At 44.0% G+C, this 27,081-nt stretch overlaps 1 protein-coding gene across 5 annotated transcripts in view; it reads left to right on the forward strand.

Moving 5' to 3' along the window:
• MOCOS (molybdenum cofactor sulfurase) overlaps window positions 1-12,978 on the forward strand; it is a 56,230-nt gene extending 43,252 nt beyond the window's left edge. For 3 of the 5 annotated variants that reach the window (XM_023241876.2, XM_023241878.2, XM_045042102.1), the window contains 4 exons: window positions 1,750-1,855; window positions 5,763-5,901; window positions 10,833-10,937; window positions 12,784-12,978. In XM_023241876.2, the coding sequence (XP_023097644.2) occupies window positions 1,750-1,855; window positions 5,763-5,901; window positions 10,833-10,937; window positions 12,784-12,936 (503 nt within the window). In that variant the 3' untranslated portion in view covers window positions 12,937-12,978. The remainder of the gene's footprint in view (window positions 1-1,749; window positions 1,856-5,762; window positions 5,902-10,832; window positions 10,938-12,783) is intronic. The other 2 variants (XM_045042101.1, XM_045042100.1) reach the window with 2 other exon arrangements.
• The last annotated feature ends 14,103 nt before the right edge of the window (window positions 12,979-27,081 follow it).

The following is a 27,081-nucleotide window of genomic DNA, read 5'->3' on the forward strand; positions in this document are numbered from 1 at the left end:
GAATAGCCCATGCTCAGCACTGATTCTTTTCTGGAGAACCCTATTTAAGTCACTACAGAGCTGGGGACTGAAGGAATTTGGTTAATGCACTGTCACTCAAACCTTTCTTCTGAGGCACATGACCAAAGCACAGGGATCTAACATTATGATGACTTAATCATCTGTCATGTGGCCACTTAATTAGGTTGGGCAGTTTTGTGTATAGTGAGGAATGGGAACCCATCTGACCTAGGGGAGGCTCATTCACCCAAGCTTTAGAGGCTTGTATTTTCTCAGCACAGACCCCAGGGCTTTGAATGGGGCTTTTGTTTTCCACCCTGGAGTTTTAGCCTCCATGGCAATGTGCTTTAGGAGAGGCGAGCCTTTCTTCTGGGAAGTGCCAAAAGGGCCTTTGCGGAGGGGGCTGGGATTCCACCTCCCTCCTCTGACAGAACCATTTTAGCAAAAAGAACATTTGGAAGTAGAGGATCTGAAAAGCAATTGTCTTAAAAGTATCCATTCTTGTGTGTGCTGGGTTCCACACATTTGGTTCGGAGACAGCTCGCTAGGCTTTGGCCCAGCTGACACTTTTTCTCAACATCTCCCGTGAAGACAGCGACGGCCTCCCAACGAATGGTCTGACAGAAAGTGCTAGCAGTTCTGGGCACGCTTGATATTTTCTTTCGCTGGCTTTTTCCCCTTCTAGTAGTTTTAAAACTCGTATTAGTTATTTCTGAAGTCAATATCACACACTTGCCTAAGGACAAAAGACAGCTTTCCCTGACCGGACTCAGACCTTCCTGGGCCTGTGGCTCTCATCAAGGTCCCGCTTTCCACCATCTTGGGGAAGCTCCCTATCCCTGCCTCCCTCTCACTTCTGCTTCTCTAAATGTTGCCTCCCGGTCTTCTTTGCTGGGGACAATTTCGCTTGGGCATTTTATTATTATTATTTTTCCAGATTAACAGCTCATTTTCTATTTCTGAGAGGTTTAAGCAATGCTTAGAACATTTTTATTATTTCCAGGCCACCATTTTTTTTTCCCTTATAGAAATCGTCTCTCCTTTTTAAAAATGCAAGCCAATGGAAGCAGGATTCGTTTGCATGCCGAGAAAGCAATTCTTCTTTTTAATTTATTTAAACTTTTTTTATTGAGGTATACGTGACATATAATACTATATTAGTTTCAGATGTACAGCATAATGATTTGGTATTTGTATGTATTGAGAAATGGCCACCACAATAAATCTGGTTAACATCTGTCACCATATACAGTTAAATTTTTTTTCTTGTGATGAGAACTTTTAAGATTTATTCTCTTAGCAACTTTCAAATATGCAGTACAATGTTATTAAGTATAGTCACCACTGTGTACATTACCTCCTCGTGATGTATTTATTTCATAACTGAAGCTTGTATCTTTTGACTCTATCCTGTATCCATCCTGCCCTCCCCCACCCCCTGCCTCTGTTCACCACCAGTCTGTTCTCTGTGTCTATGAGCTTGTTTTGTTTGTTTGTTTTGGATTCCACATATAAGTGAGATCATATGGCATTTCTGTCTGACTTATTTCATTTAGTATACTGCCCTCAGGGTCTATCCATGTTGTCACAAATGGCAAGATTTCATTCATTTTTATGGCTGAGTAATTTATATAGATAGATAGATAGATATAGATATATATACATATATATGGACATTATGTGTGTGTGTGCGTGTCTGTGTGTGTGTGTATTTAGCAACTTCTTTTAAAAATACCCCCTCACTTTTAGATCAATCTGCTGGTTCAACAGCCACCCTTTCTCTGGTGAATGAAGCACAGTATTTGCTGATAAATAGACCCAGCGTTTTGGAGCTTCAGCAGCAATTAAATGCCAGGTAAGATCCTTTGCCTTGGGAATAGCAGGCAGGTGTAACCACTTGACTCTGAGGATGAGCCTTGCACCTGCCTGGAGAGTCGTGGAGTGCAGACGAGAGACTGAGGCCCCGAGAAGTTACAAAGCCCTTTGGGTCCAGCTCCCACGTCTCTCTTGATGACTTCATGATGTTTAGCGAACCCCAACTCTCATTTTTAATCATTCCATTTCTTAGCATTTGCTTTAATGGAATTGAACTTGACCCAGTTTCATTGCCCCTCCTCCCACCGCCCCCTGTTCCCTAGGAGCCTTGCCCTATTTCCATAATCATTTTGAGTGAAAAGGGTGGTTATGAAAGCTTTTAAAGTTGTAACTGTAGATATTATATGTTTGTATCAGCAGACAGAACCGAGAGCGCTGGCTGCTCACTTCCACCCGAGGTGCTGCTAAGGGCCCTGACGTATTAGCGGGTCAGCTCCAGAAAGAGTTAGTTCAACCCCCTTCATTGTATTTAGAGGAAATTGAAGTCCCAAGGGAATCAGACTATTAGGGCAAAAAATGGCCCCACTATTATGTGACAGCTGTGTCCGGCTGCTTATTCCTAGTCCACAGGCCAGGAGAGGTGTGCACACGCCCGTCACTGTGAGCCAGGGATCCTGTGACTCTTACGTGCCTTGTGGTCTTGGGCACATGTGTGCACACTCAGAAACACGTACAAAGGTAGCTTAATAAAAATAACAAAGATGGGCTGTTTGTAGTGATTCCTGTTTGTAGTCGTTGGCAAAAACGTGCAACAGAGTTCCCTGGCCATGGCCTCGCTCGCTCTCCTTGGGTCTAGAAGTATGGTGCAGCTTCATGGTCCCTGGGTGTTCACTGAGCTATCCCGGCATCAAGTGACACTCCTCCTCAGGGACCCAGAGCCCTGGAGAGAGCAGGTCAGTGGTTTTCTAGGGTTCTTTGTGTGGAAAAAATAGGAGGTGGAGACCGGCTTGCTGCAATCCTGATTCCTACCAGGAGGGGACCGTGTTTCCTACTGGTGTCTGAGCGCAGGGCTGACAAGCAGGCAGTGGGTGTGACAGGTTAAGTGGACCAGCCTGTGCCTTGTGCCTGGGAGGGCCGCTGGGGGCTGTGGTTGCTGTATCTCTGTTCTACTTTCAAATTTGATGGACTCTATAATGCATATGCTGATCATATCTTTTTTAAAAAATTTATATCCAAGTTAGTTAGCATGTAGTGCAATAATGGTTTCGGGAGTAGAATCCCGATTCATCCCCTACATAGAACACCCAGTGCTATCCCAACAAGTGTCCTTCTTAATGCCCCTTCAGCCATTTAGCCCAACCCCCACCCACAACCCCTCCAGCAACCCTCAGTGTGTTCTCTATATTTAAGAGTCTCTTACGTTTTGTCCCCCTCCCTGTTTTTATATTATTTTTGCTTCCCTTCCCTTATGTTCATCTGTTTTGTATCTTAAATTCCACAGGAGTGGAATCATATGATATTTGTCTTTCTCTGACTAATTTCGCTTAGCATAATACCCTCTAGTCCATCCACATTGTTGCAAATGGCAAGATTTTATTCTTTTTGATTGCTGAGTAATACTCCATTGTGTGTGTGTGTGTGTGTGTGTGTGTGTGTGTGTGTGTATGTATATATATATATATATATATATATATATATATATATATATTACATCTTCTTTGTCCATTCATCTGTTGATGGACATTTGGGCTCTTTCCACACTTTGATTCTTGTCAAAAGAGCTGCTAGAAACGTTGGGGTGCATGTGTCCCTTCGAAACAACACACCTGTGTCCCTTGGATAAATACCTAGTAGTGCAATTGCTGGGTCGTAGGGTAGTTCTATTTTTAACTTTTTGAGGAATCTCCATACTGTTTTCCCCAGTGGCTCCACTAGCTGACATTCCCACCAGCGGTGAAAAATAGATCCTCTTTCTCTGCATCCTCACCAACATCTGTTGTTGCCTGAGTTGTTAATGTTAGCCCTTCTGACAGGTGTGAGGTGGTATCTCATTGTGGTTTTGGTGTGTATTTCCCTGATGATGACCATAATATCTTTTGAACATAAAACTTTCCCTTTTACAAAACACAAAGGGAATGTTTGTAACTTGGAGGCTAAATCCAGAATCCAAGGATTTTAGGACTGGAAAGTGCTAGCCCTCTCATTTCAGATGAAGAAACTGTAGTTCTCATTGCTTATGGGAGTTGCACGTAGTGCTGAAACTAGACTTGGTTATCCTGGTCCCGGCTTTGCACTCACCAGCCCCTGCTGGAAGGGGATTGGGATATTACACCCTTGTCCTCCACCAGGGCTTTTCAGCTCTGTTTCCAGGGAAAATTCCAGGTGTACTTTGGGACTACCCCATCCCCCAACTTAAAAAAATTTTTTCTTTGTTGAAGCACAACAAAGCACAAAAATTATAAGTACATATCTCAATTTTTACATATATATATATATATATATATATATATATATATATATATATATATCCATGTACCACTGCCCAGACCAATTAGAGAACATTTCTAGTACGCCAGAAACCTTCTTCGTATGCCCTGTCAGTCAGTCCAACAGAAGATCACCACTATTCTGACTTCTTTTATCATCGATCGTTTCGCTTGTTCTTGAACCCAATATAACGGGATCACATAATGTGTTCTTTTGTTGACGTTTTCAGATGCTTTATTAAAAAAATTTTTTTTTTACATTTATTTATTTTTGAGAGACAGAGAGAGACAGAGCACAAGTGGGGGAGGGGCAGAGAGAGAAGGAGACACAGAATCCAAAGCAGGCTCCAGGCTCCGAGCGGTCAGCATAGAGCCTGACGTGGGGCTTGAACTCACAAACTGAGAGATCATGACCTGAGCCGAAGTCAGACGCTCAGCTGACTGAGCCACCCAGGTGCCCCTCAGATGCTTTATTTTTCGTTCTTTTTCCCTTTGGTGCATGGAGGTGCAGAGAGCCTTTTTATGGGACCTCATGGCCATAAACCAAAATCTTAAACAAGAATTACAAAAATAGTGAATGCTCATTAAAACTGCAAATAGTACAGAAGTTAGGAAGTAAATTTGTTTTTATGGAGATAAAGTTGACATACAACATTATATTAGTTTCAGGTGTACAATAGCATGATTCGTTATTTGTACATAGTGAGAAACAATCACTACAATAAGTCTGGTTAACATCTGTCACCCTATATGGTTACAAATTTTTTTTCGTGTCATGAGAACTTGTAAGATGTACTCTCTTAGCAACTTTCAAATATGCAGTACGGTATTAACGACTATGGTCATCGCACTGCACATTACATCCCCATGATGTATTTATTTTATAACTGGAAGTTTGTGCCTTTTGGCCCCCTTCACCCATTTTGCCCGCTCCCACCCCTGCCTCTGGTAACCACCAGTCAGTTCTCTGTAGAAAATCAATACTAAAACCTCCCATATGTATGCATTGTTGCTTTATGGAGTGCTCATATCCAAAAACAAAGTAGGCGCTCTTGGAACATCTTAGGTCCTTGGTAGTTAAGCCTGTTGACACTCCTTAAGCGCCTTGTCCAGACGCGCGACGTAGAACTGGTCTTTTCGTAGAAGTTTGTTCATTTGACTCCTGTTCCCTTGGTTTCCAGAGTCCTTTGTGTCTTCAGCTAAGATCTACTTACTCTTTGCACTGCCTCTTGTGGGCCTGTCCATGGAGATGGGATCATCTCCCATGGAACACCATCAAGGTCTGCCTAACGGATGCGTGTCTGCTGGTCTTAACACTTGTGGTAGAAGCTGGTTCTGATCATCTAGGCTCAGGCCTGAGAATAGTTGATGAAGTCAGGCATCAAGGGCTAGAAAGGTTGGATAATTGCGCCTCCATTGTCTGCTCTTCCCACTACCCCCCTTTTGGCATGTCTTAAACAGTGATGCGAATGGAAAGGAGGAATTATTCCCGATGAAAGAACTCATCTCGCGTTTCCGTGCCAATATTATTACCAGTGGAACAAGCGCTTTTGAAGAAGAGACGTGGGATGAGATTTCAGTCGGTTCCTTGCGTTTCCAGGTGAGTCGGGGATGTTCAGTTATCCTCCCTCAAGGGTTGCCGATGGAGACTGACCTCCGTCTGTGGCCAGGATGGTGGCCTGGCCGGTGGCAGGTGGGAATCCCCTGTCTTTGACTCTGACCCGCAAAGCCTCAGCTGGGGGGTTTGTGACATCTGCATTCTGGGACTCCCCTTGGAAGGATCCATCTCTTATTCCCTACGAGGGTGGCAGCAGTCAGTTGCCTGTGGGACAGAGAGAAGGTGCTCCTACAGGTGGTCAGGGCTCAGTGCCGCCTCCATCTCATAATTATGTTTGGGCTTAAACTATGTTTTCTTAGAATGCTTGTGTCTATGGGAACATTCTCCTCCTGGAACCTGTTGCACTTTCCTGATGTCTGGTGCTGGTGGAGGAGGACCCAGATGTCTAGTGGTCCCTCAGTGCCCGTGGCCACCACTCTACCTTCTTCCCACGCCATGGCTTCCTGCCTTGTTGGCCTTTGTGGAGGAGCTTACAGTCAGAGAGGTGAAGCTGCCCCCTGCCCTCTCTCCCCAGGCTCCGGGCTCCCCAAACAGTGCTGTGGGCTTGAAAAAATGTGAGAGAGCCTTAGGCTAAAACCTACATTCTTCCTTGGGGACAACAGGGCTCCTGAGACCTGATCCCTCTGACCTCTCTAGCCCTCCCGTTGCCTGCCACACCATCCTTCTCTACATTTCCTAAACACGCCAAGCTTCCTGTCTCAGCGGGTCCCTTCTGCTTGGCGTGTTCTTCCTGCAGCCACTTCAGGGTCTCCACTCAGATGGCACCTCCTTGGGAAGGTCAGGCTCTTAGGCATAGCACCTGCTTATTCCTTCAGAGCACACGAGGGTGGGGACTAGTATGTTTTGTTCAGCTGTACCTCTAGGGCCCAGAACAGTCTTGGCCCAGAGTCAGTGCTCAATAACCATCGAGAGAATGAATGGACAGGAAAGACAAGGAATAGCTAGGGACAGAAGGATGGGTCATCTGCACAGAATGTCCTTGGTACTTTAGTGGGGGATGATATTATCTTAATAGTAATATTATTAATCTTGGTATTCACCGTCTACCTTGGGGCTATCTTGTGTCCCGGCTCTGCACTTGGAAGGAACACCACTGTGGTACCCAGAAAAGCAGCAGGCAGTCACTTGAATCTTCCTGGAAGAATGGTGGAGGTCTAGGGTTGTGGACGGCACTCAAATTTCACGGCATGAAGAAGTCCCAAAGAATTTTTTGTATCCACTTACCTCCCCAAACCTCCTCTTATCCTGGCAGCTTTTCTTCCTTGAAAAAACAATCTCTTCTCTCCCAGACAGTGACGCCCACAGGCCTCTCTCTGGCACCAGCCCTCCTGCTGTTCCTCCTCACCCCTGCATCTGACTTACTCTTCTCTTCCTCATTTCCTGTTTCTCTGTCCCTGCTGTGTCTTTAAAACACTTGCTCTTATGTATCCTGCCTGATGCAGAGTAGGTATTAATACCTGTTGTTTGATAAATGGAGAGAAGGAGGAAGAAGAAAAGGAAGAAAGGGGGAGGAGAGAGAAGGAACTAGAATGAGCTTATTGTCACTGTCAGACAATTCTGACACTGTTGTCACTTGGCAACAATAGCATCTGCAGTTTGTCAGCTACCTGGGGCCATAAATACAAGGAAGATTCTTTAAGGAATTTTTCTGAGATGTTCTGCTTTCCTTAATTTTTATTAAAAAATTTAAAAATATTTATTTTTGAGAGAGAGAGAGACAGAGCATGAGGAGGAGAGGGGCAAAGAGAGAGGGAGACACAGAATCCGAAACAGGCTCCAGTCTCTGAGCTGACAGCACAGAGCCCAATGTGGGGCTCGAACTCATGGACCGCGAGATCATGACCTGAGCCGAAGTTGGCTGCTTAACCAACTGAGCCACCCAGGCGTCCCAATGCTTTGTTTTCTTTAGATCAGTGTTCTTAATAAACATTCATTAGTAAAAGTTAAAATATGCCTGCCCTTTGGCCTAATCATCTCACTTATAGAAATCTAGTCCATAAAATACACCTGTACAAGTATGCAGAGTTCTATTACAAGTTTATTTATTGTAATGCTTTTAGAAATATGAAAAATTGAGGGGCACCTGGGTGGCTCAGTTGGTTAGGCTTCCGACTTTGGCTCAGGTCATGATCTCACAGCCCATGAGTTTGAGCCCCGCGTCAGGCTCTGTGCTGACAGCTTAGAGCCTGGGCTGATTCAGATTGTGTCCCCCCTCTCTCTCTGCCCCTCCCCCACTTGTGCTCTGTCTTGCTCTGTCTCTCAAAAATAAATGTTAAAAAAAAAAGTTTGCAAACCAGGAGCCCCCAAACGAAAACATGAAATATGAAAAATTGGAGGCCATCAGAAATATCCATAAAAGGGAGATTGTTTAAATAGATTATGCTATATTCAGACAGTGTAGTCCTGTGCAGGCACTAAAAAGCGTGAACTGTAGTTAGTACTATGCCTTGCAAAAACTAAATGCTTAAAAGATGTTTGCCGATGATAATACTCAGGCTGAGGCTGTTGCAATGCAAAAAGGCTTAGCACATCTCTTTTAGAAAGTCATTTTTCACTGGGTATCATCAAATCATAAAAACTTTTATACCCGTTGGCTTTATAATCTCATTTAGAGAGATCAAACCCCCTCCCCCCAAGTTTTAAACAGCAAATAGGGTTATGTGGATTAAGACCTTCACTGCAAAATTATTAACAGCTAAGAATTAGAAACTGGCTAGTAGAACTTGGCTTCATAGAACATCACCCCACAGGAATGCCAGGCCATCATGAAAATCTCAAGCCCAAGGATGAGGTAGGTGGTCTCTGTGTATAGACATGGAGGGCGCCCAGTGTGTATTGTGGAGTAATGGAATCAGGGAAGACACCCCGCGGCCTCTGAGAGCTCTGGGAGTGTGTTGCACGGGTGCATGTGTGGTTGTGTCCAGCTCCGAGCTGCAGTCTGGAGGGATCTATAGCCACATCAGCAGCACTTGCCTCTCAGGACAGCGAGGGAGGCCGCTGCTGAGTGCTTTCTCTTTATACCTTTTTTAAATGTTTATTTATTTTGGGGGGAGAGGGGGGGGGCAGAGCACAAGTGGGGAGGGGCAGAGAAAGGGAGACACAGAATCCAAAGCAGGCTCCAGGCTCTGAGCTGTCAGCACAGAGACTAACTCAGGGTTTGAATTCACGAACCGCGAGACTGTGACCTGAGCCTAGGTCAGACGCTTAACTGACTGAGTCACCCAGGCACCCTGAGTGCTTTCTTTTTTTAACTCTTAAAGCTGCTCTGTATAGTTTGAGTTATTTTTCAAAGAACATGTATACTAGTAAGCAATTTTTTTTAAATGCCAATGGATGAGAGGGCTAGAGAAAAATGCTTAAAAAGTGATGATGTTTTAAGAAAATTGATTTCTTCGCCTTGGTGTTTGAAAAAAGTATCTGGAAAATATTTTTCCCTCTGCCAGCTTGAGAAACTTTTAAGAGAGCCTTTTGGCCAAAGCGACAGGAGTTTTACATGAAATGCTATCTGTCAGGTGGCAGCTGGGGCCCAGGCCCAGGGCTGGTGGGACGTCCATTCTGTGGGACATAGCTCTGCAGGGCCAGAGGGAGCCTGGCCTGGGAACCATAGTTTTCTAGGCAGAGGAGGTAGCGTGTTCTGTACTTGCTCTTGGAGGGCTTAGTGTTCTATCTCGAGGCAGTCTTTTTCCATCTCAGACATTCTCATGCACAAGAATCCTGGGCGTGGCATCCTAGAAATAGTGTCTGGAATCCTCACCAAATCAAGCGAAGGGGCTGAGTGAGGCAATGAGGCCTGGAGAGGTCATAGGTCTGCTCAGTGTCAAGGCGAGTGCTGGGCGGAGCCCTGTACAGCACACTCCAGCTGCTTGCGGAGGCCTGGGAGCCTTGACTTTGGTGCTACCTTGAGGTTGTATTTCCACTGGTTTAAGGTCCACCAGCCAGAAGGCGAGTGCTAGGAACAGGCCAAGACACATCCAGATTTAGCCGTTTCTAGTTTCAGTGCGTACTTGGTGTTTGCCCCCAAGTGAGCAGAGGAGCAAATGTGAAAATCAAGTCCCTTCGCCCTTTTTGTAGGTGCAACAAAAGCAGCGTCTCGTCACTGCTAAGCTGCAGGCTTTCTTGTTTTGTGTTAACATTTGTGGGAGATTTTTCTCGCTATAGAGCAAGTCTTGCTCGTGGCAGACCAACAGGATGACCCTTGTTAAGAAGCTGTGTGTGTGTGTGTGTGTGTGTATGTGTGAATACACATGTAATTTTCTTTCCTGCTTATTTTACTTATAAAAATAAGTATTTACCATTTAAAACCCTTTATAGATTAATTTTAATACCTGCACGATATATTCATATACCTGTAGTGAAGCCATTGTTCTCTACTATTTGATGTTTAAGATGCTCTCAGGTTTCCCTGATCACAAACAACATGAGAAAGATTGTACACGAACCTGTGTTTGTACTTGGGGTTCTTTTCTTGAGTGAAATTCCTAGTAGCGAAGTTTCTGGGTCAAAGGACACGGACACAGTAAGGTTCTTTCTGATGAGTCAGTGCTGGGCCCGTGGGTGTTTATCTTCTCCTAGTTTACCCTCCAACCAGTTAGTTCTTTTCTTCCTGGGAGAATCTCCAAGATTCTCTGATAACCCTCCGAGATTCACAACAACTCTTTTCTTTGTCTACAAAGCCCGCAAGCAGCAGTCTTTCAGTTGATGAACAAACATGGATGATCCCCCAGGACTGTGTGAGGAGCGGCTGCTTTCTGGCTTCTAGCAGTCAGAGCAGAGTAGTGAGCATTGCTGTGTGAGTGGGCCCAGAGAACACCTCTGACAACCAGTCCTCCTGGACCCAGATTCCTCCCCGCACTACAAGGAGCGTCTGGCCACTTTCACGGCAACGCTGTCTTTTCCCTTCTCGCCCCCTCTAGGTTTTAGGTCCTTGTCACAGATGCCAGATGATTTGCATCAACCAGCAAACTGGGCAGCGAAACCAAAATGTTTTCCAAAAGCTTTCTGAGAGTCGTGCGAGAAAAGTAAGCATGATTGCAAACTGTGACATCTGTTTTAAGATCCCGTTTTGTTTTTTAAGTTTATTTATTTATTTGGGGGGGGGCAGAGAGAGAGAGAGAGAGAGAGAGAGAGGGAGGGAGGAAGAGAATCCCAAGCAGAGCCTTCGGCGGGGCTCAAATTCATGAAACAGTGAGATCATCACTTGACGCATAACTGACTGAACCACCCAGGTGCCCCTAAGATCCTATCTTAAGATCCTGGCTTGTTATTTACACCCAAACTGTAGTTCTGAGTAATAACGGTGTGTAAGTGTGAGAAGCGCGGAGACATTCTGAGGCTGATCGGCTACCATTAAGGTTCTGATCTCATCCATGGCACCATCTTAGGTTTCTTTTCCATCCATTTTCTTCCTTTTTGGGGGTCTTATGTGTATTTTTGATGCTCTCAAATTTTGTTGAAGAGACACAGGGTTTAAATAAGAAATAAGTAAATAAACCAAGTAATTTTATTGTCTCGATCATTATTTTCTTCACCACGGGTGTCTCATGAGAGTAAAATGCCCTGTGGTGAATAGAGTAATTGCATAGGCAGATTCAGTAAATTTCACTCTGAGAAGGCTGTAAATCATCTTCTTGAAGATTAGAATGACTAGGTGTGGTTTTTGTGGATTCCAGGTTATAGAAACTGAATTTCTAACAGCCTGATTCTTTAGGAAGATTTATGTCCAGGCTAGGGCTTTCTGGTTTTGTTTGCAAGGAGTTCTAGGAAGTCAGGTAAGCAATCAAGGTTGCATGGAACATTTCTTGAAAATTAACTGAATTAACATAAATATTCAATATCTCTCCAACAATAAATTAGAAGGTAAACTCATGGTAAAATGTTGCACATCGTTTCCCATGTTTCTCCAAACCAGGGTTTCGTTTCACAGTATTTAATTGCCACAGTCTCCCTACAGACGCAGGGTAGATATCGTCTTCACTTGAGTGTTTTGTCAACATGTCTGTTCGCTCAGCTGAGGCAGGCTGTGTCACCTGAGGGTGTGAGGACCTTGAATCTGTGCCATGCAGGTTGCCAGAGGACAGTGGATGGGTGTGCACAAATACTATGATGCACGGAAGGAAATCACTGTACTTCTGAGAACCACTGTAACTCTCTTGTGCACACAGCTTTCATTTTTTAAAAAATATTTTGGAATAATTTTAGATTCACGGATAAATTGCAAAGAGAGTACAGAAAGTTCCTGTGTACCCTTCTCCCACATGTGCACACATCTTAAGGAATTAATTTGGCCTCAGCCCCTAGCCTGGGTCGTGGAACATGGGGGCACCCAGCTGATGTTATCACAGGAATGAACAGATCTGGGAGTGCATCACATGCTCCAGGGAGTTCTTATTGACTCACTCGCATTGATGGCAAACTCTGAGTAGACTCACACAGCTCTTTATTTTGGGCCTTCCATTTCTGTTCTAGAGAGTTTGGAGAACTTAACCTACATCACAACAACAACAACAAAATCACCTCAAAGAAAATGCAGAATTTTGCTATTACTTTCACAAAATAGTTTTTACATCAGGGAACAGAGCAGAAATTGGCCTGGTCGTGGTCAGAAGCAGAGAGCAGGACACAAGCCCTCCTACCAGAAGCTCAGGGTATATAGGAAGGAGAAAAACAGGTGTGTGTGGGGGGGGACTGTCGGGAAAGAACAGTATACATGACAATCTTTGTCTGAAATTGGGATTCTTGTTTCCCACTACATCCTAGTACCTGTCTTTAAAGATCTGACTTGATTTTAGTTGATCATTATTATTTATAAAATTATTTCAACTGCTAAAATAATCTGGCTTGTTGTTGCCGCTGTCTTGTTCACAGGTGAACTTTGGAGTGTACCTGACGCATACATCTTTGGATTTTTCTTCCCCAGCTTTCCTGTCTGTAGGATCTCAGGTGCTCCCTGTGTTGAAAGAAAACACAGAACACCATGAGCTACCTGCTTCCACGGAACATCAGGATGTTATCTCCTAAGAAGTAGTTTCAGTGTAAATTAAAATTTCTCTTTTACACCTATGTCTGCTGTAATTCACGCTGGCACATGGCTCAATAGAACAAGGAGAGTTCTCTTTGGGGGAGTAGGGGAACTCTCGTTGGCCACCTCTAACTTCCGCTCTCCACGTGTGCACTGGCCAAGCTCACGAGGGCAGTTTTGGGCCCTCTGTGCTTTCCACAGCTGTGCTGCACCCAGCAAGGTTCCCATATGCGTTTGAAGTAGGATTATTTTATTTTATTTTATTTTATTTTATTTTATTTTATTTTATTTTACTATTTCTTTTTTGAAGTATGATAATTTTAATTAGGTGAGGTTTTTTTTTCCAGTTGTAATTCTCTCTTTATTCTATCACTATTAAAAAAATTTTTTTTTTAACATTTATTTATTATTGAGAGAGAGAGACAGAGCATGAGCAGGGGAGGGACAGAGACAGGAAGACAGAATCTGAAGCGGGCTCCAGGCTCTGAGCTGTTAGCACAGAGCCTGACACGGGGCTCGAACTCATGAACCACGAGATCATGACCTGGGCTGAAGTCGGAAGCTCAGCTGACTGAGCCACCCAGGTGTCCCATCACTATCTTTTTAAATTTAAGTGTAGTTGACACACAGTGTTAGTTTCAGGTGTACAGCATAGGGACTCACTACGTCTACATGTTCTACTATGCTCACTACAAGTGTAGCTAACACCCGTCACTGTAAAAAGCTATTACAGTACCATCAACTATATTCCCTATGCTGTACCTTTTATCCCAGTGACTTCTTTCTTTCCATAACTGGAAGTAATTAGGTGAGGTCTTTAACGACGCTCCCTGGGAATGCTGAACCTCCATTTTGCCATTTTCCCACATGGTTACTTTGTCTTTAGAAAGAATGTCTAGTGCTTGTCAATCCCTCTATAATGAGGGTGGGAGCTTGTGTCCCGTGATCTTGAGGGAATGAGAATGTTCCCCTTTCCTCTCGTGGACATAGAGGAGGCGGGCTGATGAGTTGTGGTCACGTTCTTTCAGGGAGATTTGACCAGGATATTTATGTGTTGAGCAAAGGCACAGGCTGGCAACCTCCCCCTTCTTCCTTCCTATCCCGGCTCACTCCTCCTCTCCCGTGTTGGGTTGATGTTCTGGGGGGTGCTCATGAGCCCGAGGCCACACTCAGTGACTGTGGTGCTCTCTGAGCAATCATGCTCCCTCGACAAGCCCGCCGGGCCATGTCAGCCCACCCACTGACTGAGCCACCCAGACTCCAAATCCCAGTTCAGAGAGGAACTTTGGAGGTTCAGGGGTCCCTTCCCTACCACGTCTGACCCTGCTCCTGCAGCCTCCAGTTGAATACGTCCAGTGACGGAAAGCTCACTCTCTGATGAAGCTACCTATCCCTCTGAATTGTTGAAAAGCTCCTCCCTGTATTGAGCTTGTCTCTGCCTCCCCATGACGTCCGGCCATGGGTCTCGTCCTGTCATATATAGCCGTGTGGAGCAAGCATGACATCCTCCTACGTCCGCTCTGCTCAAGTCCTTCTGAAGCATGGAGTCCACATGGGAGCCCCAGGTCCTTGCTAAGGCCCTCAGCACCTCCCACCTGGATTGTTCATGAGTGCAATCACCTCTTCCCCAAACCCCTGCCCACCACTGCCCACAGTGTCTTCCTAAAGCCAGTGTCCTGCTTCTCCTTCCTGCCCAGTTGTCTGCATATCAGGCTCAGGTTTCCCTGCCTCACTTACTCAGACCCCTTGGTTAGGGGTCGGTTTCTTCCATTATATCATTTGCAGAACTTTGTGATGCTTTCAGTACTATGTGGGGTTTGAAAGATGTTTTCAGCACTATGTGGGGTTTGAACACTTGACTCTGTTCTTGAGGGTTTGCTGGGACGGAGCCATGCCCTTGCACTCTCATTTTGCATGCAGAGTTAGGTGTAAACACTGACTTTCCGGGTGTTCCCTTCATGGTTCTTGTAGCTGGGGGAGAGATTCTCTTCTGCATGCCTTGGGGTAAGTACCAAAACTCCTTTGAGGAAGGTGGTGGTGTTGACTTCTTCCCACTGAGACTTAGCCTTGTGGGAACAACGAGGGGGCAGGTGGTGATTCCTTCCTCCTGTTGAAAGATATCCATCCACTTGCTTTTTATTCAATATGTGCCATTCAGCCTCTAGGTAAGGCTATAGAAATGCAACAAACAGAACATGCATTCAACGATCTCACCACAGAGACAAAAGCAAGAGGAGAAAGACCCGTACATACTCAAGTGTTATGAGGAATGTTTCAAAACCATGCTACCAAAGATGTCCTTTGGTGAGAAGATTCTAGAAGGGTCACAAGTACACTCAAATATTCCTGGATATTAGTGCCCCGTGTTATAGTTTGACTTGTAGGCTGAGATAGATGACCTGCATTCCAGGTCATGCAGGCTTACACTTCTTTAGAATTTGTCCCTCCATACACGTTCCATATTTGGTTTTATCTAAGTGAAAATAGAATAGCATATTTATAACTGTATTGTGAATACCCCATGTTGGAAAGGGCCTAAATGTCCATTAACAGGAGAATGGATATAAGGTGGTAGTGGAAAGTGAAGGGATTAGAACTACATGGGTCAGCATGGGTGACCACGGTGTTGAGAGAAAGAGGCAAGTTGCAGAATTCATGTGGTAACATTGAAGGTCAAAGATGAAAAAAAAAAAAAAAAAACAGACCAAGCAGAAAACTCCTATACTTTGCCTTAGGGGTACATGCATATGCAGTAAAAGTATAAAGAAATAGAATGATAAATTATGCATTTTGAGGGTGAGGTACTAGAAATAGGGAAGGTATATAGGGGCATTGACTCTATTGGGAAGGTCTTATTTCTTAAGCTGTAGGATAATAGATGCATGGGAATTAGTTGTGGTATTCTTTAGATCTTTTCAAATGACTTAAATGTTTAATAATAATTAAAGAAAAGTTTTCAGGAAAATTTCCCTTTAGTGCTTTCCATTGCTTAAGAGCAAAACATTGAGTAAGAGAGGGTCCCAGCCTGCTGTCTGACTTCTGAGAGCGTGCCCTGCACTAGGCTAATAGATTTGCTATGTTGGTAGCAGATAGTGTTGTCCGGAACTTATGAATTGCGTTTTTAAAGAAGAAATTTTTTAATGTTTATTTATTATTGAGAGACAGAGCATGAGCAGAGGAGGGACAGAGAGAGGGGGAGACACAGAATCTGAAGCAGGCTCCAGGCTCCAAGCTGTCAGCACAGAGCCCAATGCGGGGCTCAAACTCATGAACCGCAAGATCATGACCTGAGCTGAAGTCAGATGCTTAACTGACTGAGCCACCCAGGTGACCCTATGAATTGCATTAAAAAAAAAAATTATTTTATGGGAGTAAGAACACTTAACATTAGATCTAACCTCTTTTTTTTTTTTAATGTTTACTTATTTTTGAGAGAAAGAGTGAGAGAGAGCACTAGCAGGGGAAGGGCAGAGAGAGGGAGCCACAGAATCCGAAGCAGGCTCCAGGCTTTGAACTGTCAGCACAGAGCCCAGTGCGGCGCTCAAACTCACGAACCACGAGATCATGGCCTGAAATGAAGTCGGATGCTCAACTGACTGAGTCACTCAGGCGCTCCATGAGATCTAACCTCTTAATAAATATTACGTGTACAATAATTTTTGTTGACTGTCGGTACAGTGTTGCATAGCAGATCTCTGAGAGCGTACTCCTGTTGCTTAACTGAAACTTTATGCCTGTTGATCAGTCACTCCCAATTTCCACTCCTCTCAGCCCCTGGCAACCAGCATCACCTCTTTGATTCTGTGAATTGACTGTTAGATACCTCATATAAGTAGAATTATACAGTATGTCTTTTTCTGTGACAGGCTTATTTCATTTATCATAATGCCTTCAAATGTCACCCATGTTGTCACATGTTTCAGACTTTCCCCCTTTATTTTGAAGGCTGAATAGTATTCCATTGTATGTATGTGCCACATTTTCTTTGTCCATTCATCGGTCAGTGGTCACCTAGATTGTTTCTACATTTTGCCTGTGGTACATAGTGCTGCAACAAACATGGGAATTCTAATGTCTTTTCAAGATCCTGATTCCAGTTCTTTTGGATAAATACCCAGAAGTAGGATTGCTGGATTATTTGGTAGTTGTACTTTAATCTTTTGAGGAACCTCCATGTTGTTTCTCAGGGCAGCTGCACCAGCTTGTGTTCCTACCGGCAATGTGCATAACTCAAATTGCTCTGCGTCCTTGCCAACACTTCCTGTCTTTTGTTTTGTTTTGTTTTGATTTTGATTTTGTTTTTTTGGGTTTTTTTTGGTAACAGCCATCTTGACAGGTGTGAGGTGATATCTCATTGTGGTTTTGATTTGCCTTTCATTGATGATTAGTAACATTGAGCATTTTTTTCATATATCTGTTGGTCATTTGTATGTCTTAGTTGGAGAAATGTGTATTCAAATATTCACAAATCAATCAATGTGATACATCACATCAAGAAGAAAAAGGGAGAAATACCATATAATCCTTTAAGTAGATACTGAAAAAGCATTTGATAAACTACAACATCCACTCATGATAAAAACTTTCAACAAGGTAGGTTTAGAGGAAACATACCTCACCATCATAAAGGCCAAATGTGAAAAACCTACAGCTGACATCACACTCAATGGTGAATAATGGAGAACTTTCCCCCTAAGACCAGGAACGAGACACGGATGTCCACTATCACCACTTTTATTCAACATAGTATGGAAAAGTCCTAGCCACAGCAATTGGACAAGAAAAAGAAATAAAAGGGGTCAAAGTTGGTAAGGAAGAGGTATAGCTTTCACTCTTTGTAGACGACATGATACTATATATAGAAAATCCTGAAGACTCCACCAAAAATCTGCTAGAATCAATGAATGAATTCAGTACAGTCACAGGATACAAAATTAATATACAGAAATTTGTTGCATTTTTATGCAGTAATAACAATGTAGCAGAAAGGGGAATTAAGAAAACAACCCCAGGTACTATTGCATCAAAAAAGAATAAAATACCTAGGAGTATAAGGTACCAAACATAACCAAGGAGGCGAAAGACCTCTACTCTGAAAACTATAAAACCTTGATGAAAGAAATTGAAGATGTCACAAACAAATGGGAAGATATACCATGCTCATGGATCGGGAGAATAAATATTAAAATGTTCATACTACCCAAAGCAATCTACAGATTTAATGAAATATTTATTAAAATACCAACAGTATTTTTCACAGAACTAGAAAAAATAATCCTATAATTTGTATGGACCGACAAAAGACCCCCAATAGCCAAAACAATCTCAAGAAAGAAGAATAAAATCGGAAGCATCACAATCAGTGATATCATGATATGTTACAAAGCTATAGTGATCAAATAGTGTGTTACTGGCACAAAACTAGACACAGAGATCAAAGGAACAGAATAGAGAGCCCAGGAATAAACCCACAATTTTATGGTCAATTAATCTGTGATGAAGGAGGGAAGAATTTACAGTGGGAAAAAGACAATCTCTTCAACAAATGGTGTTGGGAAAGCTGGCCAGATACATGCCACACAATGAAGCTAGACCACTTTCTTACACCATACACAAAGACCATGATGCTTGGATGGATGTCCAAGGGCCAGGGGCACATGTGGGAGTGTGGGGATTGGCCTGGGGTGGGAGGAAGGGAGGAAGGTGATCGGAACAGTGCCATCTCCTGTGTGTGACAGAAAGCTATTCAGGCTGAAGCGGCCATGTCCACATGTGGGCCATGTCCCACAAATGTCTCTGGCCTCCAGGGCCTTTGGCAAGGGAAGAGATAAAAAGACCATTTTGGAACACGCCCCAAACTTGCAGCTGTGGTGAGAGAAGTTAAGCCCAGCAAGGCTGGCTCCAATGAGGGCCATTTTCTCTTTAGAGTGACCCTGCCCTGATCAAAAGAAGCCATTGGAACCACTGGTGCTCCATCTTTCTCAGCTTTCCTTCATCCAGGAGGGAGGTGGTGAGTGGCTGAGGGGAGCACAGGCTATGGGGATCCAGTGCATCCAAAGACCCACTGTTAGAACCGAATGCTGGTGGGCACTTGAGTGTTGTGAGGCAAGGTGCCTGGTGGGGATCCAGGCAGTGGATAAAACCTTCACTCGGCAGGCAGAGTTCCAAGCACCCGATATCTCTGAGAAAGGCCGGGCCTCTTCTCGCTGCAGGGCGAGTTCAGGGCATAACTGGAAGCAGAAAGAAAGCTGGCAGACACTTTTTAGCCTGCCTTTTCCCAGTTCCCCTGTTTTATGCTGACAGAATTGATTTCTATGTATCGCATTTTGCAAACTCCCAAATTAAAGTCTCAGCAAACCTCATTGTATATGAGCAAGCTATCGAGCAGCTCTAAGCATCATCCGAAATGTGAGGAAAAGGACAATACTTGATAAAATTGAGAGTTAAATGAAACGTTTGTGTTCAGCATGTCTCAAATGGTGCTGAGTAAGCCACGTCTACCACCTAGTGGCAGCATTAAGTAATCGCAGAGTTTGTTACTTAAGGAGGCTGAAAATTGGTTCAGATTCGGTGGGCAAATCCCAAAGGATGGCAAACATCTCTCTGCCTGGCTTCCTTAGTGGAAGCTCCGAGAAACTTTTCGTTATTGACGTTTGCATGTTTTAAAAGTTAGGACCTGAATTATTTCTTGGTCAGATTAATTTTCAACTGGCATCGCACCCATCATTCTTTTGGAGTCCTCTATTTTCTTTCTTTCTTTTTTTAATGTTTTTTTTTTTTTTATTTTTGAGAGAGAGAGAGAGAGAGTGAAAGCAGGGGGAAGGGCGGAGAGAGAGACACACACACACACAGAATCCTAAGCCAGCTCCAGGCTCTGAGCTGTCAGCACAGATCCCAATGTGGGGTTCGAACTCACAAATCCCGAGATCATGACCTGAGCCAAAGTCAGACACTTAACTGAGCCACTCGGCGCCCCAGCTGCAGTGTTTCAATAGCATGCTGGCTTGGCTATTTCAAGGTCTCTAGTCTTGGTCTCCCAGGTGAATCACATGAAAAATATACTCCCTTTCTTCCTTGGTGTAACCCCTTGTTTTTATGGCCACTTGTTATCTCCTAGGAGGCAGCAGACGCAGTCTGAAGAATATGAGCCAGAATGGCTTCAGGATTTAGAGAAAGTAGGAGTGTGTGGCACTAAGAAGTGGGTGGGGGTGGAAGGTAAGGGACGCTCTGCAGAGTGAACAAGTGGCCCCGCCCCTCCCCCCACCCAGCTCTAGTGAGGCAAGGAGGCAGAAAGATGCAGGTCTACTTTCAACGTAGGTTGAAATGGCCTCCTTCAAATGGCGGCCCATTTGCCATCTGTCTAAATATTTAAAATTCATAAATCGAACAGAATGGTAAGTACGTTCTTCCTACTTTGACAGATACACCTTTATGACAGCTTAGAAGGACCGATGTGAATTTAGAACTCTGACTCCTTGGCCCTCTGCATGGGAATAGGATGACACTAGGAGGGTTGGCCCAGGCCCTGGTTGCCAGCCACAGCCTATACCCTTTTTCTTCCCCCTGTGAGCCATGAACCCCAGATGTGTGGACACCTGATCTCATATGGGTAAACTCTGCCTCTGTTCCAACTGCGAACAGCCACTCCTTAACCTCTTTTCAGGCCTCCAGGGAAAAAGCACACATAGGCCTTGGAAATATGTTCAGGGTCATCCAGTTGCCTGGAGAACAATCTAGGGAGAGAATAGCCAGGTGGGCATGGACTCTTGGTGCTATGGACTCCTTGCCCTTTAGGGAGGGCTAGGCAGGGTGAGGCCCTCTAAACCATGGAACCTAAGGCCCCTCTTTCTCTGGGTGAAGGACAGTACTGGTAAGAACTTTTCTGGGTAAAGTAAACTACCCCAGAGAAGACCCAAAGACACTCCAGAAAAAAATCCATTTGCCTACCAGCCTGGTCTACAGTGAAGCCCACCAGACAAAGTGTCTCTGCTATATCCTTCCAGTCAGTTTTTAATACAAATGAACAGCTGAGCATCACAAGAATTTGGGAATGACCTCTGTTACAAAAGAAAAAGGCTGAAAGTCGGGGGGGGGGCCGGGAAACACGTCAAAGAACACATACACTGCAATGAAATGAAAACTTTAAAGAACATGTAATGAATCATATCAAGGAAATGAATGCTAACCATTCATTTGTGTAATGAATGCTATTACAGCATGTAATGAATGCTAACCAAGGAAATCCTGGAGACAAGAATAAGATACTTCTAAAAAGGAAAAATGGAGAACAGGAAAGATTTTCTGAAAATTAAAAACATGAATGCTGTAATTAAAAATTCAGTAAAAGAGAAGGAACATATAGTTGAGGAAATCCCTTGAAATGGAGAGCAAAATAATCAAAGAGACTAACAGGGTGGAAAAGTTAAGAAAATTAGAGGATTCACGTGGTGGTCCAACGTCCAAATAATAGGAGTTCCAGAGACAGCAAACAGATAAAACTGCAGAAAGGAAGTGATCAAAGACGTGAAACAAGAATGAACATTCCCACAAAACAAACAGAAAATCTTTGGGAAATACCAAGGGAGTGTCAATGCAATAAATGGAAAATAGCTCATATATGAAATTTCAGTGTATTGGGAGCAGTGAGAAGGTTCCAAATCTTCCAGAGAGAGGGAAAAGAAAAAGTTACAGATACCACTTTGATAGTCTTCTAGTGGCAACAGTGCAGCAATGCCTCAAAATTCTGAGTGAAAATTATTTCTAACCTAGAATTATGTATTGTGTGTGTACGATTATTGCAAAGTTGAACACAACAGTTTCTTATATCTAGGTGTTCGTGCCTCTTTGCAATGTGATTTTGCTTCTCCTCCCATTAGGGAGTGGACTCTATTATCTTCCTCCTTGAACCTAGGCTGAACTTGCCTTACTTTGACTGAAAAAAGAAAAGCAAAGAATGGTGACAAAAGTGACACAGCATACACTCTGAGTTTAAGGCTCCAGAGACCTTGTAACTTTTTCTCTTGAGCTTTTAGAATGCTACCCTAACACCGTCGGTGGGAAGAAGCCAGGTCTACCTTACTGGATGAGAAGCCACATGAAAGGAGAGATGAACCATGTCATGTGAAGTCTCCTAGACCAGTCTGCTGACAGTACATGTCAGCAGATTCAGACAGAGGCTCTTTTAGTCCCACCAGCCCCAGTCAAGCTTCCAGATGATTGCAACCGCATGAGTGACCCCAGCTGAGCCCAGCCCAAATTGCTAACCCAAAGAACCGAGAACAGATAAAACAGTTAGTGTTTTAAGCTACTACTTTTTGGGGGTGGTTTGTTATAAAACAAAGACGAACTACAAGAAAAATTGGTACCAAAAAGGAAGTGCTACCATAAGGAAACCCTCAAATGTGTGGTGCTGGTTCTGGAACTGGGCAGGGGTAGGGGCAGGAGCAGAGGCTGGAAAGGTGGTGAGGAAACTGCTATTTGAAGCTTCACGCAGATGACGCCTTTCAAGGGTACCTCCTCGGGTAGTGCTTCTCCGATCCAGAGACCCATAACTTAAACAGACAAGTTGTTTGCCCCTCTGACACCTAATATACAAATGGTGAGACTGGTACATGACACACCCATTCACAAATAAAGACAACGTGGGACACACAGCAGGCACTGATCCACGACAGTTCTCAACCCCAGCCTGGGGCATGTTTTCAGTTCCTCCTGCTCCAGGGGAGTAGGGCCCAGTTCTGCGCCCTGTGATGGTTCCCAAGTTCACTGTTCTCCATAGCTCTTAGCTCCACATTCTGGTAGATCCTTACTTTCCCATGTAAAACAAAACAAAACAAAACAAAGCAAAAGCCCGGCAAATACAAATACAAAACAATGGCTCCATGATTACAGCTGAATAGCTTTCTTATCTTGCTTCTTACCCATCGCAAGTTGGAGTTCCAGAGGTTTCTTTTTATTTTGAAGAATTCTAGTTCCCTTTTAGTCCAAATTTGTTGTGATTTCATCAACACAACTATCTTAAATTCTTGGTGGATTTTCTATGAATCTTACAAGGGTTTGTCCCAAACACTACATCCATGATTCGTTTTCATTTGGGTCTGCCAGGCTGCTATGCAATAACACCCTTAAGGATTCTTAGAAGCCCTTTTCTTTAAATGAGAGTATCTACTAGCCACTGCCTTAAATCTCTCTGAGATCTTGACAGCGGGTCTTAAAGCCACATTTTAAAATCGATCTTTATGAAAGTCAGTTACTAGCTGGACAGAACCAAGGATGAGATTATTTTATTTTACAACCTAGCAAGTCTTAAGCCTTCTATATTTCTTCTAAATTCTACTTGCAAACAGAATATATTATTACATGTAGTTAGCAGCACCTGACACATACCTCCAGCATACGGTCCCAAGGTCCCCTTAGCTAAGTCCATAGTTCATTACATACATTTTCTATCTCACAAATCACTGCAGGCAATTGGGCAGTTGTTTTATCAATTGTTTCACTGCCGCATAACACAGCTAACTGTATTCCCGGTCTTCAGTAGTAGTTCTCTTACCACTTTCCTGAGGCTAGACCTGGCTTCCTCACGTGGTAGTCTCAGATCAACATGCTAAGAGGGTGACAGTGGATGCTGTAAGACTTCTTGGTGTCTAATTTCAGAAGTCACACAAAGCCACTTCCAACATATTCTATTTGTCAAAGTAAGTCACAAAGTCACTTGTATCCAGAGAGTGGGGAAATAGTCCCCATCTTTTTAGGGAGGAAGTGGAAAAGTCAGATTGCAAAGTGGTGGGAATAAAAGGAGAGGGAAGAATTCCTATGGTCATTCTTGCAAGCAAAACGACCACATCAAGACAAGTGTGAGGACAGAGAATGAAGATACTTTCAGATACAAAACTTCCCAAAAACTTATCTTTTCAGGAAACCGCTGGGGTATGTATTTATAAAAATTGAGAATATAAACTGAGGAAGAATAAGACAAGTTAGTGGAACCAGGAGCAACCACACAAGAGAGAAGCCAAGGAAATCTCTAGGAGGATAGGGCTGAGAGAGCCACATTCCAAATGAGAGCAGGAACACGGAAGAGACCCGGAGGAATATCTCTGAAGAGGGCATCTTACGGGACAGGAACATGGAGGAGACCTGGAGGAATATCTCTGAAGAGGGCATCTTACGGGAAAATACAGCACTGTGAAATTCTTTGACAGTATTGAAAAAGGTATTTGCAGAGCTGTTGTCGGATATGAGAAGACCTAACCAGCTGTTCAAGGAACAAAAAATAAGCAACTGAAAAAATTAAAGCAAATACTAACTTCAGAAAAACAAAAAGTTGTGCAAGAAAGGCCATGTAATCATGTGTACTACGTAGCACAAAAATGAACAGTATTAACACAATCATCATTTTAAAAAATCACTGAATAGGAATTTAATTAAAACTGTGATAAAACTGTAATGGGAAGGTGGAGATAGGAAAATGGTCTGTAACAAAGCTAAAATCCTCATTTAGCATGACAAAAAGCCAATGTATTGTCTAAAATTCATAGATCAGAGTATATCAGTGTACTTACATTATTTAAAAATGGGTGCCTCTGAGAAGTGGGGGGGGGATGGGAGTTGTAAAGTAGGGAGCTGATTTTTTTTGTTATAATGTTTTATGACTCTTGACCTTTTAAATGAAAAGAAAGCATTATATTATTAAAAAAAGAATGATTTCAAAAAATAAGTTGAAAAAACAACATTGGTTATTAATCAGGAGAAAAAATGTTGCTCAAAGCACTTTCAAGGGAGTGGTCAGGGCAAAAATCCTTAGAAGAATTAAGGATAACTTACATCATTAAAATTTTTAAAGGTTTGACTTCTGATGCCAGTCACTCTTTGAAGTTTTAAGACTAAAACTGAGTAAGGTGATTCCAATCCTGGAAATCTTATAGTTTATTAGAGCATAGGTAAAATATAGGTAAATAAAAATATAGGTAAGCATGTATGAAAGGTGCTACCAAAAGGACATGTAGAAAGTAGTCTGGGACCACAGAAGAAGGAGAGACCATCCGTGTTTGGGGTAGAGTTGGAGATGGCTTTCTAGAAGAGCTGACCTTAGACATGAGTGGCGAAGAGTAAGTTGGTTCAGCTGGCCAACCAGATGGGATAGAACATTCCTAATTGAGAAGCTCACTGGGAAAAATCCCAGCATGTTTGGGGAAGGATAATAAATTCAGTGTGTCTTGAAGCAGGGCATGAAGGGAGGAATGACCAGACACGAGTCTGGTGTGGTAGACTGCGGAAGATCTTACAGGTTCTCGTAAGTCAAGTTAAGGGAGTTGGCGTGTAAGGATTCTGCCCTAAGGTGTGACACATTAAATGCACATCCTTGAATGCTCACTGGCTCTGGGGAAGCCAGTGGCAGATCAAATGTAGGATTCGCACCTGAGGAGGGGAGACCTCCCCCTAGAAGACTAGCATAGGAGTGAGAGCTAGACAGGAGGACAGAGTTGAGAAACGTTTTAGAGACGGATTCAGTGACAGGTCATAGCGACCAATTGCAAGATACAGGAGTTAAAGATGACTCTGGTGTTCACTCATTCATCAGGCATCTCTTGTGTGCCTTTTCTGTGCAGAGCACTCTGCCAGGCACTGGCAGAGGTGGGGGGAGTAATACGATTGAATGTAGTATGTTCATTGCCTTAGAGGAGCTTTTAGTTTAGTGGAAACACAGGAATAAAGTAACTGTAGCTGTGATGCTCTATTCTCAAGGATACCAGAGCCCAGAGGTATGGATGGAGGAAGACGCTGCAGAGGAGGAGGAGGGAGGCAGCCCAGAGTCGGTATAACTATTGAAGGTGAGGGAAGAGAGTTTGGGAAAGGGGTGGTTCATGGTGACAGATGCTGCTGAGAAAGTGGGCAGCAGGGCCCAGGTGTCCCCTGGATGAGGCAATTAGGATCGCACTGATGATCTCAGAACAGCAGGGGCTTGCCCACCAGGTGTTGTGGGATGTGGAGCAAAGAGGTAGTGAGGATGCTGAGAAATGAATATAGCTCTTTTCTTCCGAGACTGGTCAGGAAGCAAAGAAGAGACAAGCCAGCGAGAGGCAGGATTCATAAAGGTGCAGCTTTTAAGATGGAAACCATTTGAGTGTGTGTGTGTGTGTGTGTGTGTGTGTGTGTGTGTGTGTGTTTCACCAGGACCAGCTGTGCAGCTTGTGGAGCTGACTGCACCATGAAAATTTGGGGTGTCTTGGCTACGTCATTCAGAATTGTTAAGACAGCAACAGCAGAGCCTGAAGCCAGTGTGGGGCTCTTCGAAGTGGAGGGCTCTGTGTCAAAGGAGTGGTTGTAGGCAAGGAACCCAACCCTGATGCACAGGGGAAAGAGCCCAGGGAGGAGGGAAGAAGGGGGCTACTTCAGTAACAGAGCTGGTCCCAGAGCAACTGGGAAGGGAGGGACTCAGGGTCCAGATGGAGATAGAGCCTTCAGGAGGAGGAAAAACAAGGCTTTGGTTATCTCTTGAGATGTGGGAGATGGAGGGTGGGAATGGAAGGTGGAGAGGAGGGAGTGTTGGGAGGGGAGGACTTCGTGCTAGAGACAAGTTTCTGTACTGAATAAATCTGTAGGTAGAGGAAAGTGACAGAAACTTTTGGCTGCCTAAAGGCAGTGGGGAGCCAGCTTCATTGGGCAGTGCTTAGGAGCCTGGGGTGGGGGTAAATGGGTCACTGAGATTGGTTCCACTGTCCACAGGCATTGGTGAGATGGGGCAGGGGCAGGAACCTACCCAGGATCTGACAGGTGGGAGAAGCCCAGGGAGCAGTGTGAAAAGGAGGCCTTGAGATGATGGGTTGGGATTCATTTTGGGATAGTGACGATGGGAAATGAGGTGGCCAGAAAGACCAGAGGGCTCTCTCGGTGGGCAGGGAGTTGGGGTTCAAAGTAGGAGGGTAGGAGGCCCCTGGCGAGGGAATAGAATTTGGGGGTTTAGTATTCTGGCCATGAGCTGATGGCGAAGTTGCTGTAGGGGTCTGCCCAGAGGACTCCTTCAAAGGGTTAAGGAGCAAAAAGTAAGGAGAGCTAGGAGTTCTGCTGGTATGAATGAAGTGTCCTGGCTGATTGTTATTTTAAGACCAGGCGTTAAGTGTTGCACATGCAACATGGAGAGG

This window comes from Felis catus, chromosome D3 (genome assembly GCF_018350175.1).
Source record: "Felis catus isolate Fca126 chromosome D3, F.catus_Fca126_mat1.0, whole genome shotgun sequence".
In the NCBI taxonomy this organism is placed as follows: Eukaryota; Metazoa; Chordata; class Mammalia; order Carnivora; family Felidae; genus Felis; species Felis catus.